The sequence below is a fragment of the Protomyctophum parallelum genome (genome assembly GCF_964188405.1).
Source record: "Protomyctophum parallelum genome assembly, chromosome: 1".
Taxonomy (NCBI): domain Eukaryota; kingdom Metazoa; phylum Chordata; class Actinopteri; order Myctophiformes; family Myctophidae; genus Protomyctophum; species Protomyctophum parallelum.
Window position 1 is genome coordinate 36,866,107 of NC_139697.1, and position 20,965 is coordinate 36,887,071.

The following is a 20,965-nucleotide window of genomic DNA, read 5'->3' on the forward strand; positions in this document are numbered from 1 at the left end:
TAACAGCACCTTCCAAGTAGCATCAAACCTCTGATGGAGGTGGTCTCAGCAGCACGACCTGGATAGGAGATTCACTGTGGCTGGAGCCAGGCAGCGGTGCACAGAGCGTGACAAGAAAGGACCCGTGTCACTAGTCGGCCCCTCAAAGCCCAGCGGAGGAGCAGCACTCATGGGTGATAATGACCACCTGTGTAGCAGCAGAACAAGCAGCCGGAAGGAGAAATGAACCATGGAGGAAATGAGCCAGAGCGAGGGGGGGATTGGAGAGTCAAACTGGTCTCACACCACTAACTCCCACACCTCTCTCTCCCTCCTGGATCTTTTTAAGCATGCAACACAAGAAGGAACATCTTTGTTTTGCCCTGAGAGCAGTGGTTTCCTCTCTTTTCTCTCCCGAGTCCCCACTTTCATCTCTCTCTCATCCTTCCAGTTCCATCTCCCCATCCTTCTCATTAGATTGGGTGATATCATTATTTCATACATTCCTGTCACTTCACATACAGGCATACGATAAATGACGGTATTTAAAAGCTGAGCTGCTGGTGATAGAAGTCATTGTAGCATGTATGACAATGTCAAGCCTACAATACTGTGTCTAATATGCAATTAACCCACTTAGAGAAGTCTCGCTGGGTTTAAAAACGTATGAACCATAGAATAATTAACAGATAAGAGTACTAAATAAGAGTACTTTTTCAATAGATTGAATAAAATTATGTATATAATAAACAGATTTTGTAGTTGGAAAAAAGTTGTCTCCGTCTGTATTTTTAACATTATTGAAAAGCCTACTGCTATATATCGTAATACTACCTTCATACCACCTAAGACTTGAGTCGTGACAGAAGAATCAGCCCAGGCTTGCACATACAATGTGTGTCTGTGTGGGCATATGTAGGTTGTGTTTGTGTCCATGCATGCAGTTGGTGTGCGTGCGTGCGTGCGTGCGTGCGTGCGTGCGTGCGTGCGTGCGTGCGTGCGTGCGTGCGTGCGTGCGTGCGTGCGTGCGTGCAGTGTGTGCAGTGTGTGCAGTGTGTGCAGTGTGTGCACACGCCTGCAAGCACAAAAGCTACAACAGGGGTTGTGCCTGGCAGACGTACAGTGGAGTGAAAACTAACATGATCATCATCTTAGAGACTAGTATAAAGAAAAGCAGCATTATCAGAAAGCCTCCAGAGGTCTAATCAACACAAAGCGCCCCAGCACCGCTTCCTCACACACCACTGACCACATTTTTTGGCTCCAATAAAAAGCAAATAGTTATGGCAAAACAAAATAATACAACAAAGAGCAAATGGTTAGCGGAAAACCAAAAAAGGTTTGTGATGCTGGAGTGTGCACAAACGTATGGGAAAAGAGAACAGAAGAATATTACTTCATCATTGTGGGCAGACATTCCTCACAAACACAAACCTTTGATATTTCTTTGTTTGATCTTTGTAGATTTCGATATAAGAAAACGTTACATTTCAATTTCACCCCTAAAGAAGCAATAACATTAAAGCTCAGTTGAAGATAAATATTACTCTCGGGGGTGCTCATTCCATATTCATGATAAATATTACATATTCTTAACAATCTCTCGTTCTCAAATTGTTTTTTATGTAGCAATCATTTACCGTTATGTGTTCTTCTCCTCCAAGCTCTACTTAAAAAATTTGATCCCACGATTTTTGTAACCCATTTCTTTCACCCAGTGTCAATTGTCTAATCGTAATCCTGGGTGCTACACTCCCTCTGCCAACCTGGGGAGAGCAACGGACTGACCTCATGCTTCCTTTCTCTTCAGACGCTACTTAAATTAAATTAAATAGTAGAACTTAATAAAAGTGTAATACAAACCAGGCAAAAAAAGAAGAAATAAAAGCACATAAATGTGTTTGTGACTGCACACATGCAATTAAAGGGCTAAATAAGAGCAGTTGCAATTCACATTGGCATAATTAGGGCCCAAGGATCCCCCAGAGCAAGGGGGAAGTAAGATATCTATCTGTAATAATGCATGAAATCTCTGTGAGTCTGTCTGCCCCCCCCCCCTCCGTCTGACCGATCAACCTAACACATGGCCAGAGAAGTGAAGTGAATTGCCTGGTGGTCCAATATGTGTTGGTTGTCCAGAAAAAGGCTGAAAGGACTGAAAGGACTGTCCAATTAGTTTCAACACACACCTGCTCCACATGCATGTGGAAAGGTCATGAGTGAAAGAAACATGTGTCTGTATGTCTCTCTGCATACAACCTGCTACAGTATAGTGTCAAAAGCCTTGTGCACGTTGCTGTCAGGAGGCCCTTCTGTACAGCGACCAACTCATCACCCCTCATCAGAAGGTCAATGATGACATATTGCCAACATGTGTCTGATTACCTCCAATCACCCTCCATCCCTTGCTGATTTCCTGCAATATCTCAAATGTAAAACTGTCCAGGACCCCAGAGTTTACCCCCAGGGTTTACACAGCTGGCGGAGTGAAATTACAGAAAGAGAGCACAGACTCATTCAGCAGAGAGAGGAAGTGGAGATGTCACAAGTCACCAGGAGTGATGAAATCCAAGGTGTTTTTTCATGCACTGTCACTGTTCTTGTTGGATTTTAACAAGTGTGTTACAGAAGGCTGTGAGATTTTAATAATAGCAGTTTGTCTAGGTGGTTGTTGAATTATTTAATAGCTTACAACCGTCAAACACAGAAGGGTTGAAGGACAACGAGGATGAAAAACACAGTAAAGTCATTACTTCTAATCTAAAAACATAGACGTGACATACTGTACTGTACTGTACATGAATAAAACCTTCCATTCTTGGTACAAACTATAATAAATAAATAAATAAAAATTTCAGAAAATGAAAAAACACGCTCAATTGAGTGAACTTTTTAATATATTCAATATCATTGATTTATAACCCAAAAATAAATCTAAAACCTAAAACATTGAGTTAGGTGGTTTCTTCCATCGATCTTCTACCCACTCAAGGGTAGCCAGGATTTAGTAAAAATGCCTCTATGAACAGGCAGAAGGAAGGCACTGGAGCAGCTCAGACAGTTTAAGCCTTTTCATTCAACATCGTGCAGGCAATAAAATGACAACGTTTCGATGCATCGATCACATCTTCGTCAGTGTGTGATGTGACAGATGATGTGACAGATACATCAAAATGTGACAGTACTTGGTTTCCACAGTAGTGGGTGTAGCATTTGTTAGTGGCTGTACTCTCCACCATTCTAGCAACTACCTTGCATAATTATACAAACGGTGTCTGGTATTTTGAAACTATGTAGGCCTACACAAAGCACTGCTACGTGACTGCAAGCTGCAAAAAACAAATAATAATTATAATTAGAATAATACTTGACCTGTGTTTGTCTTGAATGACATGTTGTGAAAAGGAAACCCCAGCTAAGTATGCACAACTACAGTTTGATGTTGTGTCTCATTTTCCAGCATAGCCATCTGTGACTACATGAAAATGTTGTTTTCTCCTATTTCATAAATGAGTTCTTCCTGGTGCCAGACTGCCAGTCAGGGTAGACTTAATGTGGCACTTGGTTCGTCTCAGCGGCACAGATTGCCAAGTCTGTGGATGCTGTTGGCAGAGGGAAACCAATCTGCAATCCTTCCCTGCTATGTAACATCTGAGGCCATTAGCCGTCACTTCCAAATCGGCAGCAGCTTCTTTGTTCATGAAATATTCTTACCTTCGGCAATGAAAAGGCTCTCAGAGGTTATTTCAGGCCAGAGACACAGAGAGGCCCCGGGGGGCACATCAGGGGCCACATCAGCCTCAATTAATCTCTGTCAGCAGCACTTGGGCAATGTTACCTATACCTGTCCCTTTTCACGGTTGAGTTTAATGGGAGCAGGTGGCTTCGACTGGACTGCCATGCTGCACTCACATTTATATATATTCTATGGCACGGACCCTGTAGTAAGCCTGAAGGTGGAGGGAATTATTGATTTACATTTATTCAGCCATACAATGAGCAGCTTTTACAATTCCATCTCTCTCTGTCCTGCCTTCTTCAAGCATATATAGTGTTCTGCCAATGTGGTTCACTGATATGAAGTAGAGATAGACCGATTGGGTTGGGCCGATATATCTGTCATTATTTGAGACTCTTTTTAGGTCATTGGTATCGGAAATTAGTGTCCAGATTGGAACCTGCCATTCATTCACTGCCAGAGTAATAAAACACCCACACACACCTGGGACATTATAAGAAGAGACTGAGAACATAATGTTTTGAGAATGGCATTTCAAATGTAGATACAGTAGTTGTATCTGCAGCTCCAGAATTTAACAGTTTGTCACTTAAACAATGACATGGACATAATTACATTCTACTAATGACCTGCCCCGTGGAACAGCCAACGAGGAAGGCAGAATTAACAAAAATAAGGAAAAAAGCAACACAAACCCTCCTCGGTTAAAACTAATTGTCCCAGGAGAGGATCATTATCTCTGGGTCTTTTCCCCTGGCAGCTCCTGGTTGTAACTACTAGGACAGCACAATATATCATCACATTGTATGTTCTCCCTGTGTCCCCTAGGGTAGATACACTCACAAAAAACATGCAGTAATCCTGTTCTCTATACTGCATCCCCCTGGCCAGCCAGGCGCCTGATGAGGGGAAAGGAAGTGTGGGGAAAGGAAGTGTATGTGGTGGTGGTGTGGTTTGTTTTTACGTCCGGAGACTCCTGTCCTGTCCAGGACAGGCTTCAGACGCACCTCCTCCGGAGACTCGACTCAGACCTGAACTGAACCCATTTGATTTGGCGTTGGGAACCCGTTGCGACCGCATGTCCTTACTGAGGTCAACCCCAAATTCTCTCTCTCTCTCTCTCTCTCTCTCTCTCTCTGAACTGTAGCAGTTCCAGGAGAGAATTCTACTTTCCCTGGCCAGCTCTATCTGGGAGTTTCCGAGGCATTTTCAGGCCAGCATGGAGATACATTCCCCCCACCTGGTCCTTGGTCGGCTCTGTGGTCTAGCCTGGAAAACCTCTCTGAGGAGACGCCCAGGATGCATCCTTACCAGGTGCCTGAACCGCCTCAACTGTGAGCCACTACACAGATAATGGAGTGTCAGCGCCCACGGGCTAATTAACTGGACACTAACTGCTACGTCTGGACACTTGAGAATACTTCCAGTTGAAGACTGAAGATTCCACCAGTGATTAATGAAGACCCTCCCACCAACATCAGTCGTGCACACTGATGTGAAAGACTGTCTTCCCCCGACTGTTCAGGGGAGAATAATTAAGTCAAGTTAATCTGTCACGATCTGCCTTCTGTGTGTTGTTTTTGTTCTTCTTGAAACTTATTCTGAAGTTATGCTATGGTGTTCTTGAATATTATTTTGAAGGGATGCTTTGTGTTTCCTGTTTTCCTTTGTAGTTGGTTCCTGCCTTGTCTCACCTTCACTGATTTTTGGTTCTTTGTTTCACCTGTGTCTTGTTTTTCCCCGGCCAATCCTTGTGTTGATTTGATTTGAGTTCACCTGTGTCCTGTTAATCTTGTGCCTATTTAAACCCTGTGTTTGGTTGTGTTCTCTGATTATTCTTTATTGTCTTGTAAACCTGAGTTCCAAGTCTGTTTGTTTGATGGTGTTGCTCTCCTGCAAACCTAAAATAAACTTCCACTTGATTCTGACTTCCTCGCATTTGGGTCCTACTTGGATCACATCCTGACATAATCGGAAAACAGGGGTCACTGTTGTGAGTCACTTGACGACAGCATAGATCTGGTCGCCAGAGTCCTCTGCTTAGTAACACACTGTTATTCTGATGGAAATTGTGTGTGTGTGACAGGAGACACGATGAGACATGTAACCATATGTTTGCTGATATGTTGCACATGACGAAAATGTCACAAGATGAAGCAAAACTGAAATCTAACAAATCTGGACCTGGCAGGTTCTAGCTTGTTTCATGTCATTTTTCATGTCCTCGTACTTCTTTCCCTTGCTAGCCTTAGATGTTATCTTCTCTTTTCTGTATCTGCCCTGCATGTGTTTTATTACTGCTGTACTGCTTTTGGCAACTGAATGTCAATCCATCTACATGTATTTCTAATGAGGACACATAGCGGCAAGAGAATCTCTGTCTGGAGATAGGGACATAAAGATCATCTCAAGCCTCTGGCCGGATTCTCTGATAAAATAACTAAAATGTATTTCTGATTTCTGAAGAGAACTAGAGGCTTTTAATCTCATTTGTGAGACCATCACTTTATTTCAGTCAGAAAAGGTGACGATCTCTCACATTACACTATAATGAAACTGCATGGTTCAACTATTTTACAATTTGGACCCTAAATGAGCAGGAAATGGGCTGCCATAGCCTTGTTCTGCATGAGGAAGAGTGGCTGTCAAGAGTCCTGAAAAGACGTCTGTCTGATCTAGAGTCTCGGCTCAGTCGTAGATTTCGTTTTTTTTATTATCTAACTGAATCTATGGACTGAAGCAATAATGAAAAATGTTCAATGGATACAAATCCTGCACACTGCTCTTGCTCAGCAGCTTTTACAGAACGTGTGTGTGTGTGTGTGTGTGTGTGTGTGTGTGTGTGTGTGTGTGTGCATGTGCTTGCATGTGTGTGTGTGTGTGTGTGTGTGTGTGTGTGTGTGTGTGTGTGTGTGTGTGTGTGTATATAATAACAAGGCCCTTGGCTTCCTACCTGAATTGAATTACCCAAACATTTTTACATTGGAATTTAATTAACATGGTTGTATGTATAACCTTTAATTAAGCTGCCCTGAAAGCAGAATTCAAAAGCCGCCCTCAGAGCAGCACATTCAATGAGATGTATGTGACTTTGTTATAGTCCGAAGGCACTTTATGTCAGTCAAGGAGATGTAGTTGGCCCTTATTGGGTGTTTTAATCTTTTCTAATATGGCCCCCTTTGAAAAAAGTTCGGACACACCTGCAGTAAGGGAATGAAGGTTGACATGACAATAATGGTACCGGTCCAGGGCTGATGGAGGTACTTTCCACTGAGCCACGATTCTCTGCATCAGACATCCTGTTTAGACACCCAGACACATCATGGCATGGGAGACAATAAGCTCCCACACATCTGATCCTTACCACAAACTGTACACAACTCAGTAGAGTTAGGACAGGGGTTTAAAGGTCAAATCACATAGAGAATAGGATATGAGCTATTATGTACTAATGTAAGTGGGGGTGATATTGGTATTCACATCACCTACATAAGTCACACAGAAGACAGAACACATAATATCTGTTCATAGTTCATACAGTAATATACTATATAATATGTGATTTTACACACTGGGACTGGGTGGTATCAAGGTAATACCAAGGTAATACCAAGGTAATACCAAGGTGATGGCTGAACTTAACCTGCTATGTCCTGAGGTGAGGGTTCAAATCCACACACAATACATCAATCAAGCGATTGCTCGCTGCAAGGTCATCATATAGCTCTGGGAAACTCTCAGTTCTCTTGACTTCCTCCATTCATCATGACTAACCTCGGAGCGAGACAGCAGACGAGGATGATGTCTCCTCCCTCCATGCACCGCCTTTATTGTCTCCACCAGGCCGAAGGCATGGGGGGAGAGTATGTTTTGCACTCCGTCCGTCCGTGTGTCCGTGTGTCCGTCCGTCCGTCCGTGTGTGTGTCCGTGTGTGTGTCCGTGAGCAGCTAATCTCGGCCACCGTTAACCCGGTCGATGCCAAATTTTGCACACACACTCCCTGGATGCCAACGATGAACCTCTGCCCCAAACTTTCCAGAACGGCCTGTTATAGCGCCACCAGGAGGCCGCTTTGTGCAAAACAAGTTTTTGCACAGTACACCTACAGATTTTGTCCAAACATCGCGCAAATTGGTACACATTCTCTCTAGAGCCATTCAACGAAACCGGTCTTTCAGATTTCTCAGACTCTCAAACAAAATGCTGCCAATCATGAACACATCGCGTGATTTCCGTGAAATTGTGCACCCACATTCCCACTAGGCCGAGGACGAAATGCCACATGAACAATTTCAACTCAGCCTCAAGGTGGCGCTATAACTGGCCGAAAAGTGTTTTTACCTCTAACTGCACGGATCTGTGGATAACTTTGTATGCCAACTCCCTAGAGGCCAAGGAAAAACCTTTGCCTGGAATTTTTCACATCTGCTCATCCTGGTGGAGACCTGTGCCCAGAAGGGCACTTTTTCTAGTATTTAAGATGGGATTTTCAGGACACTGATCACTGATGTCCCAGAATAGGAGCTGAGCTCATCCCACAGTCACAAGAGGGGCCATTAAATTAACATATAGAAACAGTGTGAACATAGTTACAGTGTGTGTGTATGTATGCGCGCACACGCGTGCGCACGCGCGCGCGCACACACAGATGGAAAACTGTCTACTGCCCTGCTAACTATCACATGTTCATCAAGACACACGGTCCTGAGGGAACTGAAGCTGCTGAGCAAGAACAGTGTGCAGGATTTGTATCCATTGAACATTTTTCATTATCGCTTCAGTCCATAGACACCGTTTGGAAAAGTGAACTGCCTCCCTAGAGTATTTCTGAGTTGAGAAAGAGGATCAAGGCGACGGGCCATGAAAATACTGTATATAGGTTGCTCTCTCGCTCTCTCTCTCTCACTCACGTGTTCTCTTTCTTCTCTGCCTTTCTCAATCCTCATAAAACATCCTCATAAAACATAGTCAGCAAGGATATATCCACACGGAGTAATTCAGTCCATGTGTGCATGTGATGGTGTCAAACTTGACTTCACAGTGCATTACCTTGGAGAATTGAGCCGTTCCTACTTCTAAATGGTCTCTAAAATACTGTCTTGAGTCGTATTGCACATTAATGAGGACCTGGCTGCATGTTTAGAGGTGTGCGTCTCTCTCTCTCTGCTCTGATACAGATAGTCCCACAGACGGAGCTCTGCCACAGGGACCATGCAGCTGGGGACAGTGGCTCCCCTGTGTTCACACTGCAGGACAACTAGCTCTCTATGCTTCACTCCCCATACAGTAACCACCCTCACCTGACCCCCCATCAACCACAACTCTCTGCTCAATCATAACCTCCTCTCCTCTTTTTTACATGTTGTCAGTTCATCTTATTTTTTATCTACTTCCGCGCCTCCTTCTCTGTGATAAGGAGGGCGTGGGGGGTGGTCTTGCTTCTGTGCTCTCGTCTCTCTATGAAAGCAGACATGGTTTAAATCCTGCAGCAGCGCCCCGTCACTGGAGCAGATAGTCACTGTACCGGAATTAATCCGGGAGCCGGCAGGTCTCACCCTTCAATGGACCCACACCCTGAAACCAGAACCAAAATCACAAAACCGATGAACCCAGAAGCCTTCCCTCAACACGCCTTCACAAAGGATGATTTCAGCTGCCTAATTAGCTAGAAAGACATCCTCCTTCCCCCTCCAAGTTTACAACACCCCACACACACTGAACAAGGATTTCACATGCCACTGATTTAAGACGAGATACGAGGACACTGGCTTGAAATTGTGTTTTCTCCATAGCATATTGAAATGGCAACATAATTAGGGGCGACTTCACCCCCTTTGCCACCAGATCTTATTTTAATGATGTTTGGGAGACAAGAAACACTTTCCTGGGGTTTTTAGATATTTTAGTATTTCAAAGTGCCAGTGATGTCATGGACACTGGTCTCACTTCCTTCCTGGAGTACATGTTGTCCCAGTAAGACAGCCTTCTCCCTCTCTTCAAAGTAGGGTGAGTGCAGCAAAGCCTTATGGTCATTGTAGTAATCCAGCAGTGAGACCTGTGTCCATGACATCACAGACATCACAGACAGTAGCAGTCGTTTTTTTTCTTTTTTGCAAAACTTGGCAATATGGTAGGGCTATGCCAAACAGCATATGGTCATTGGCCAAAGGGTGGCGCTATAGGACTCAATTGAAAATGCAAACTTTGAACAGGCATAGCTCATGAACTGCTGGATCGTCAGCAATACAACTTTTATATACATTGCGTCTCCTCATGCCGAACAACTTCCCCGTGTTCTGACTTTTGACCTCTGACCTTTAGAGTCATTTTGCAACAGTTGCACGAAAATGTCTACACGTGAACTAGACAAAGAATTGTGAGTAAATTGTTTGGCTCATTTTTTTAATGAGCCAATGAAAATTATATAGCTGCAAGCAGCAATACGAGGGGCCAAGGAATGCAGCAATAAGAAAAAGACTATGCAATACGCACAATAAGCGCGTCTGTTTGGGGTACAACTGCAATACCACTGGGTCACCTAAAGTGGCATTGTTGAGCAGCCTAAAAGGGCCAGTCATACTGAGCACTACAACTATAACTGCGGCCAGCCAGCTGTGTAGGGGCAGCGGTGGCTCAGGGGTAGAGTGGCTGGATGGTAATAGCAAGGTTGCCAGTTCAAACCCGGGCTCCCCCAGAGTTAGTGTCGAAGTGTCCTTGAGCAAGACACTGAACCCCTAATTGCTCCTGATGTGCTGGTTGGTGCCTTGCATGGTTTCCGCTGCCATCGGTGTATGAATGTGTGTGTGAATGGGTGAATGTAATGCACAATCTATGTAAAGCGCCTTGGATAAAGGCGCTATATAAATACACCATTTTACCATTTGTGTTGTTGAGCAGCCTGCACTGCTCAGTTCATACGGGTGTGATTTATTCTATTGCTTGGCCCTGTCTTATCGCTGCTTGCAGCTATATTGTTTGTGTCTGTGTTATGCAGAAAGCGTACTTCCTACAGCACAACACAAATGTATTTCACATTAAACCGTTTGTTTAGCCCTCTCTCTCTCTCTCTCTCTCCGACTGACAGTTTCAATGAACAGCAGGTATTCCAGCTTGGTACAAAGTGGGGGTTGGGGCGATATGAAAACAATACATAAACCTGTCCTACATTCTCCTGCATGTGATTAGAGACCTGCTGTGGAGATTTATATGAGCGTACGAATTATCCCTTCAGACTGAGGTGTTTGGTGTGGGTCAAAGAACAGAAAATGAAGGATAGGATTGAGTGCGACGTTCTCCTTGTCCTTCCTCATCCTCTCCTTCCTCTTAACAGAATGCTCCTGGAGTGGTGTGTGTGTGTGTGTGTGTGTGTGTGTGTGTGTGTGTGTGTGTGTGTGTGTGTGTGTGTGTGTGTGTGTGTGTGTGTGCGTGTGTGCGTGTGTGACAAATAACTTGCCTACACAGTCTCTGTGGAGCTGCCATTTCTTACTGCAGAGGAAGGATTTCTTTTCAGCTTCATAAATGCACATAAATGGTGGAAAAGTGCAAAATACTAAATAAACGAGAGAAGAGGATGAACAAAAAAAGCAACCAATGGCATGCAATCTTTTGATTGAGTTAGCAGGAAGCTTTCTGCTGCTCTCATCACTTTTCTAGGTCAACGTTCCAGAGCCTGTGCTTAAAGATCTCACACAACAACATATGCCAACTGTCCAGGTTTTTACACAAGGGCAACAAAGTAGACCCGCCTGCTGTTGTTAATGCCTGCTGGGGTTATCCCTGCATCAACATCTCTGTCTGGTCTCTCTACCTCTCTCTCCCCCTCTCCCTCTCTCTCTCTCTCTCTCTCTCTAACCTGCTCATTGATGCTGACATTATGGTTGCAGACCCAGGAGGTCACAGGGCCACGACATGTGAAGAAGAAGGCTAATATGGAGACCAAGTGAATTATGGAGTTGGGGATCTGGGGAAGAGAATTAGGGAGTTGCAGAAGGAAGTGGGGGGGTAGGACCACCAGCTGATTTCCATGCTGTTTCCTGACAGCTTTGTCTAATGAAATCGATAGCCCTAAGCCCACCCCTCCCTATGTCTGTCCGTCCGTCCCTCCCTCCCTTCACACAGGATGCTGAGTCTACACTTTACTTATTAGACCTGTACATGCCCGTCGGCCACCGGCCTACTTGGGAACGATGCAACTTGTTTTAACTATCTGTCTGTGTCCCTTTTGTGCCCATACTGTATATGGAGATCTCTGTAGTATATGCAATACCCGTTGTCATAGATAGCACCCATTGTAACTGTCTGTCTGTGTCCCACATGGAGATCTCTGTATAAGTCTGTCAAGTGGACTGGTTAAGTAATCAATTGCCAGGTGTGGGGTTGCCATGGCAATCAATTGGCTGAGGCAGAGGCTGGAAATTGCACAGGTGAGGGGATTTAGGCTGATTAGGCCCACTGGCAGAGTCTGACCAGAGCCTTTTGTGGTGGTTCTGGAGAACCGTGGGTCCGACCGTGTTACCAGTAATGTTTTGACGTGCATGCACAGGGACGGAACGGAACTGCACGTTCTAGCGTGTACACTAGAACGCGTCCCCCTAGATTCAAGAGAAGACGCAACTAACCTCGTGTCACGAGACTTTCCAAGACGCACAAAGTACCCAGTGCTGACTTGTCTAGGTTTACTGGTGGTGGGCGTCTCCCCCTCCCCTATTTTCACACCATGTCAAGTATCCTGCCCAATTCAAGTGGCTACTACTTTGCATAACAACAGCTTTAACTGTTTACCTGAGTGTGCGTTAACTTCTCATAAGCAACACTTACACAGCAGTATGGTTGAGGTAGGCTACTGCAGTGCTGCTGCTGTGGCGTAACCCGGCCTGCACGCAACAAGAATGCCTCCTCCACAGTCAAAGAACACAATAGTCCAAAGCAAACTTTTTAGTTTCGCTACTGTGCAGTAAAGAAGTTTGGCTGATTATTTTAACTCTACTTTTGTGTTTGTATGTCTAAAACTCTCATACACGATAAACAATATAGGCTTAGGCTAGCTCTGTTCTGCGCACATCACGCCTGCCGCGATGCGCACATACAGTGTAGCGTGTGCACATGCGTGTGACGTTCCGTGGTACAGAGGAAAAAAATCACCATTACACCACTGGTAATACGTGTCATAAAAACTAAATGAGCGCCTTAGAGGCATAGGGTACATGTCCAATCATCCGAGCACATTCTACCGTGAATGCTAAAACCGCTGTGGCCACTGGTGGCTCATTCATCACGCATGCAGGAGATGATGTGTGCCGGTTCCCTGCTCATGAATGCGGCCTTTGCATTTATATGTCCGGCGTTCACAGGCTAAGTAAGTGGAAGGGTTTGAGAGTGGAAGAGACGATGCGTGTTGTGTTGGTACAATGAAGATTCATACCTCAAACTTCACTCTCCACTAGTTTTTCTACGAGACCAAAGGGCAAACAAGTGTGAGGGGTTGTGGGAAGGGAGGCGGTGCAAAGCAGACTGTATGAAAAGGTAAACTAATAATGAGCACATTATCCGTGTCTCGAAACCCAACCACATTCCTATAAACTGCCACTTTCTTTGTTTTTCAGGAAATCTGAACATTGTTCTGTGTTGCAGTTTAGTATGAGGTATTTATTTGCATTTGGCCAAAAGAGACAAGCTGTCTGTAAACCACAGACACAGGCCTAGTAACATGCTAATCAACATGCAAACAGAGAGCCTGAGACAAGAGTAAGTGCAATTCTGGAGTTCTAAACTGAAAAAACTGCATATCCGCCCTTCCGATCCCCCCCCCCCCATGCTGTGCACAAAGGGGGATCATCACGACTCATCTCGATAAGACAGATGCTTCAACAGAATGTGTTGAGGGACGCAAAGCCCCCTTTTTTCTTTACTTTCAAGGTCCTCAAATCAAAACTTTTAATACTATATCTCTAGTGCACCGGTTGAAAAACACTGCTCTAGTGCACCATGGAGACGCTCTGAGGCTCAAAGGTTTGATCATTTTAAACACCTGCTTATTAAAGTGTGATATCTACAGCTGAGATGAGACGAGAGAGGAGAGAGAAAGCCTTACGCGCGCCCGTGTGTGTGTGTGACGTGTGTGTGTCACCGGCGTCAGTTTAGACAGCTTGCCCAGTCTAACGTCGAAGACAGGGTGCGAAAAACAAGAAAAACAACAAAATAATTTAATCCACGCTAAACGTGTGTGTGTGTGTGTGTGTGCGCGCACACGCGTGCGTGTGTGCTGCTCTCAGATCTCAGACATGCTATTATTTGTTATTGTCAGTACTAAGTAGTTATAGTAGTAAGAACACCATTGCCCTGGGTCAATACAGAATTTAAAATAAGGTCACATAGCTAACATAGCTCACTATAGCCTATTATCCACAAATGGCTCAACTTTTGAATAAAGGAGAGGATGTTACACTATTCATTACATGTCTTAAATTGACATTGAGCTTTTTTTGACCTCTTGTTGAAGTTATTTTATACCATTTTGGAACCGAAATAGGGAACCGTTAAGAACCGGAATCGATAAGCAGAACCAGAATCAGTACCGGACTCACAATAATCCTAACGATACCCATCCTTATCACCACCCATCACCACCCACCAGGCAAACCAGGCATACTTAATGAACTGGTGGACGTGTCCACATAAAAATCATATTTTAACAAATAATGTACACGTTTTTGAAAAGATTCTTCCTCCTTATATAATAATAATACCTGATCCTCATGTTTTAGGGTGGAAAAAAAATCACAGCACTCATCTTTCATTATACAGGATTGTTAACAGGTTAACAACACTGGGGATTTGGTCTAGTCAGTGGGTTTGGTGAGAGATATACCGTGACAGTGAGAGGCATAGTAGAGAGGAAAAATGACATAGCATTTGGTGTGAAATGATTTATCCCCGAAGCTGTGGAAGGGGATGGGAAGAAATGTTATTTTAGACACCTGCTTGAGCACTGGCCAAAATCATCACTTCAGGGAATCCTGACCTGGCTGGCTGCAGCATTCGTTCCCTGGCCTGGGCGGTGGCTCAGCGGTCCAGGCACCGTGGCTGGTAATCCAGTTTGGTAGTGTGCCCGTGTGCCGCGGGTTCGACGGCCTTTACTGCATGTCACCCCACCATCTCTCTCCCCATTTCCAGCCTACTGTCTGTCCCTCCATAAAAAATAAAATAAAGCAAAAAAACAGAAAAGCATTCGTTCCCTACAGTTCCCACCAGGTGACATTTTACAGATCAGTGGGATTCTCTCTCTAATGACATTCTTCACACAAGTCAGGCCTGACCAGGCGTTTCACGCCAGTAAATAGTCTGGACAATTGCCTGAGCACAGGAGAGTGACTGGCACTGACTGCACTGAGGCCAGCTTCTGGTGTGGGTTGGTCTCAAAGAGGCATTGTCACAAAGAGAAAGTACTATGTGGAGAATGTGGTACGATGGAGCAGAGAGCCAGCCATGTAGGAGAGGAAAGTTTGATTTCCTACTCTGGGGACTTCTTAAAAAAGAATAAGACTTGGTGGAAAGTGAAGCTCTGGCTGTCTGATTTCTACGCACATGTCACACAGTTCAAAAGTCTGGACATTTCTTTTGTTGCTGCTGCAGCAAGCGTAGCCCAGCCAGCGTTCTGCGTTCATACGTTTAGCAGAGCTCTGCATATCTGTCACGGACGCCAACCTGAGAAGAGGGATAAGCCAGTGCTTTTAGACTAGAGCAGTTGACTTCAGAGGCAGTTGATGTGTGCCTTTTACAGAGAGGAGTTTTTATTCAGTGGTTATTTTATATTTCTACACTGAGTAGCAGGTCATTATACAGCTCACTTGAAATGACTAAGAGTTTTTAAAGGCTGGAACATAAACCTAGGGCTGCAGCATTATTGTGCTATATGAGGTGACATTAGACGTTGAGGTAGCAGTGGGCACTAATGACGCCTGCAAAGCCAGGCAGGTGCCTCTAAATTACCAATGAAGTAAGCGAGCATGTCTAAAACAAAGCAAATTAACTCAAGAATAAATAAAAAATGGAGAGACCTTCTGATAGGCATGCTTCGCTGCTGGCATAATTCCATCTGCTCAATAATGATTTGTTGCCGTTGAGTGAAGAAGCAACACATTGGTAAAACCTGGAGCTGAAGTGACAACAAACAGACGGATCCCAAGAAGAAGCCCTGAGCACCAGGGCCCGCAGGGCCAGGACCAAGGCTGTCAGGTCCATTAGCAACATGACACGTCAGTCACAAGACTTGACACGACAGGCAAGTAGCGCTCCAGACTAATCAGCATCATCAGCAGAACGTTGTGAAGACGTACTCATTGCTACCGTCAGTACCAGGTTTCTAATACAGCCTCTACCCATGTGCAGTAGTAGGCTACTGTATGTACTGTATGTGTGGCGCCTGCACTGTCTATCATTACCAACCGTACATACGCATACGCATGACATCCCATTCGGATAATATGCATACAGTATGCAAACAAGCAGACACTTAAAAAGTCCATGCTTCGTTCAGCGCCTTGATTTGTGAGGCTTTGTACACAAACCCCATGCCTGACATGCTATTAACCGCTAACGAATGGACGGAGACCAAGTCGTTATTAGGCTATATGTTTACTCAACAATGCACAATGCAAATTATAACTACATCGCCTTTAACTAAAAACAGCATTTTCAGTTTGTCCTTAACATACTGTGCAATTGTTGCATGCTTGACCAACAAACATTAGGCCCAATCTAAACAACCAACATTCTTTAAAATACCTCTCACTGACTCAAAGTGCTTCAATCAAATGCTGACAATGTGTGTGCACTTTGCTGACCCAAACATATATTGAAACATGTTCACTTCAGCAATCACAGACTGTCAGGAGAAAACATTATGCAATCCCTCTCATCAAGGTATGCTAATATGAGAATTTTAATTCAAACTTTGGGTGGGTGTGCCGTTAATCATTGTACAGTACTTGATTTGAGTTTAATTGTACCCATTTTTCTTTAGCATAATGCAGGACAACATTAAAAAATCACACACGTGTGAACTGAGTGGTGCAATGCCCCCCCCCCCCCCCCCCCCCCCTCTCTCTCTCTCTCACTCTCTCTCATTAGAGACACTACCCCTCTCACTGTTTCTGGCGCCCCCTACTGCTATTATTAAGTCACATACTCGTGCTCTCACATACACACACACAAACAGGTACGAGGACTTTGCAAGCTGGTTGTAGGAGTGGTTGCACCACTCAAAAACTGAAGAGGTTTTGTTAATCACATAGTTGTGAGATTGTATTTGAGTTAGTAGTGTATGTATATATTACAGTAGCTTTTGCATCAGATGAATGCAAGTTATTTAATGGCACTGTTCTTTCAATTACACATTTCGATTTCTTTATTTGAGTCCACATTTATAAAATACATTATCAAGGGCACAAGTATTTTCAGTTGCTTCTGATATACTACGCACTCGAAACATCACGTGTCTCCACGAGTCCAAACAAGCCCTAAATGTACAGAATATAGGCAACACATGAACTTATTCACAGCAAACATCGGTCACTTCAGTCTGTCATATTACCAACACCGAAAGTAAATGGGTACAAAAAGCACCTTCTCCTCCAAATAGACCGACTGCCTATAATGGAGGAGATTGAACAGTATGTTGCAAGCTGTGTGTGTGTTGCACGCACACACACACACACACACACACACACACACACACACACACACACACACACACACACACACACACACACACACACACACACACAATTCGGTTTTCATGAACATAATGACCAATACAATAACCATAATTCAAAATCGTTATATGAAACAATGGACCTAACACAGCCATCTTCCATCACTGTCCTTTAATGTACACACATTTACACCCTCCACTTTGTAACCCAGGAGAAGTGTGTGTGTGTGTGTGTGTTGTTGCAGGCTACCTTCTCGCCACAGCTCTTCACAGCCCAGCTAACAGGACTGCATGCTACACTTCAGCAAACACACAGGATTTCACTCCAGAAAAGTAACTCACTCACTGTGGAGGTCAAAGGAGGAGCGATATCCCCGCCCCCCGCTATTCACTTCAATGGAAGTTGCTTCGTGGTGTTTTGAAGCCATAGAAGAACAACAAAGTCTTCCGGGTAGTAGGCCTACCCCTCGAGCGTTGGTTCACCATTTGTCAGACTTCTGATTGGTCCCTGACTGACTAACCAACAGGCTCTTTCTGCCTTGTTCCGCCCTGGTTCCGCCTTGTTTATGTTGAATTTGCTAAAACATAATTTTTGGAAAAAACTTAAAACAAACATGATATGCCCAGTCACCATGCTGCACCTGTGATGTTCCTTTTTACTGACACCAAGTTTAATATAAGAATTGAATGCAGAGAATATCAATACGAAGCAACTGAAAAACATGTTATGTTCATGGTAGTGGATGGAGACTAGAGAAAGGATTTTTGTCCAACCACAAAACGGCAACCAATGGGTGCGAAGAATTGAATTGGTTGGCTCCTATCATATTAGCCCTCGCGCTGTAGTGTACTTGTGGTACCTTACGTCACGGATTCATTCATTTATCCTGGGCCCAGCCATGAACTGCAGTACCACTGTAGCACTTCATCACTGTCTGTACCACTGTATGTCGGTGGAGGACACCGACATACATACATACCCATCCGATCCCTTATTGGCTGGTGGAGTATACCGACATACATACATATTACATACCCAGCCGATTGCAGTACTTGCACGCTCTGCTTGTGCAAGTAATATGTTTTACTCTTATGTACCTGTACACAAGATTTAACAATAAAGTACAACCTTAAACCACATGAACCCTAGCATCCATTCCTATTCTGTGGCAAACATTCAGCCAAAATAGCTGATCTCACAACGTCTCCCGTCTTGTTGTAGATATAGCTATGTTCGGCAAAGAAATTGTAGATCTCGTAGATTTTTGTGCAAATGCAGAACTCTCAACAAACAGTTATAACACAACATTACTGTTACATTAGAAGCATAATTTGCATAATTTGACACTTGACTTGCGAAGAGGGAAGGAGCCAAGGAAAGAGATGGGGGAACCCTCCGAGGGCGTTCGAAGGAAGTCCACGGATGCAGCGTCTGGCAAAGCACTTCAAACCAAGCTCCTCCCTCTTGACCTCCCATGTGTCCACCTCCCCCCCCCCCCCCAATACCGTTACTAGTATTCATAGCTACAGCACTCACAGGAGTGCAAACATTCAGAGCTGTATCTGTGCTCTTTTTTTCACTCAAAACAACGTGACAGGGTCTGACTTTATTAAACTTGGGTCTATGAATTCCAGGGATTACTATAGCGTCGGTGACTATGTAACATTATGTTTTCTTCTCTGGGAAAATATTTTATTCTATTTGTTTCTTTCCAAGAGAGTTAGACCTAAAAGTGATCTTGGTTTTGTCACACTGATACACTATATTAGAAAAATCTGCTTTGCTAGTGTTCGTTTAAGAGTGACGTTGAGACCTATTTCAAGTTCAACGTACAATGTATTGTAAGTCAATGACGAGACTTTTTTGGATTATCATGAATGCCACAGACGAAAAACAGTCTAAGTCCACACTATTGATCCATAATGTATAAATGATAGATAAGGGTTCAGGACAACGAGACCTTTTCGTGGAGGGGAAATTAGGACTTAGACTGTTTTTCGTCTGTGGTACTTCTAAATTCTAATCAATGATGCAACAGAGCAAGACATCTCACCAATATCTGGTGTTACATCACAATCCAAACCTCTACCAAAGTGTCATTGTGCTTAAAGGTATGACAAAACAATAGCTGACAGCTTACTTGGTGTGTGTGTGTGTGTGTGTGTGTGTGTGTGTGTGTGTGTGTGTGTAAATGGTGCATTTATATAGCGCCTTTATCCAAGGCACTTTACAGAGATTGTGCATTACATTCACCCATTCATACACCGATGGCAGCGGAAACCATGCAAGGCACCAACTAGCACATCGGGAGCAATTAGGGGTTCAGTGTCTTGCTCAAGGACACTTCGACAGTAACTCTGGGGGAGCCCGGGTTCGAACTGTCAACCTTGCGGTTACCATCCAGGCACTCTACCCCTGAGCCACCGCCGCCCTATGTGTGTCTACATTACATCATTGTCATGTATTCCATGATATACACAGCCATATAATTTGAGTGATATACATAGGCCTATAACATATTACATATATTATATATATATATATATTTATGTAGGCTATAATTATTAAATACAGCCATTGAACAAAATGTCTCCACTTTTTCCTCCATTCACACGGACCACATTATCACCACTTGCTCCAGACTCAAGAGTATGTGCAGGGGCACACGTTACACTTAGCAGGTGACAATTTACCCCCACATCATCAATCGCAATACAACGTCTGTGTACCCGGGTGGTACCGTGGTCAACAGACTCAATACGTACGTGTCATTAATTAATTACCAACCGCACCTGCACCGGCTGCATGGACTGTGAAGTTTACGCCAAACCTTAGACTAATACAATTCACATGTGCATGTCTTGCTGCGTGTGATAGATAGATGCAGTTTTATTTAACAATACAATGCCAGTAGCCTATTAATTATAATTTTACATTCCATATGTCTCCATCGGAAGTTGCCGATAAGAACGAACATAAGTTTCAGTTTGTCAATAATTGTCAGCAAGCCTGGTACGACTATATGGAGTGTAGTGAGGTAGAGTAGTAGTGAGGATAGTTTCAGTACCTGTTGGTGACTCCGGGCTGTCCGCTTGGATCCTCAGTGCGGTCACCATCAGTAGAAAGGCTGCTGCATACATGTTGAAATGTTTATGGAACATTCAATAAGTCCACCTCGTTGAACAAACGGGACGAAATCCAAGTTCTGCTGCAGTCAGTCAGCGTCCATTCATTGTTAAATAAATGAATCCCTCCACACACGGCACACGCTCCTCGGCTCCTCCACACACTGACACACACACACACCCGGTGGACGTTTGTCTCCAGTGTACAAGGCAAGCTGGAAGAATTCAAAAATAGCTTGTTTTCCTCCAGTCCTGCGACAGACAGCTAGGATACACCATTCCACCTCTATCAGTCTACTCTAGATCCACTACTTTACTTTCACAAGCAGGACTCCACCAATCAGGGCCTACGACGCCCTCATGTGGCCGCTGAACAGAATTTATCAGATAACAAATGCATAGAACAGCAG

The 20,965-nt window shown here is 44.1% G+C and overlaps 1 protein-coding gene across 2 annotated transcripts in view; it reads right to left on the bottom strand.

Moving 5' to 3' along the window:
* The window catches only part of LOC310876234 (receptor-type tyrosine-protein phosphatase U-like), a 128,844-nt gene extending 108,180 nt beyond the window's left edge, over positions 1 to 20,664 (bottom strand). For both annotated transcript variants that reach the window (XM_083789705.1, XM_083789704.1), the window contains exon 1: positions 20,498 to 20,664. In XM_083789705.1, coding sequence (XP_083645831.1) covers positions 20,498 to 20,591 — 94 coding nt within the window. In that variant the 5' untranslated portion in view covers positions 20,592 to 20,664. The remainder of the gene's footprint in view (positions 1 to 20,497) is intronic.
* Positions 20,665 to 20,965: the final 301 nt, after the last annotated feature.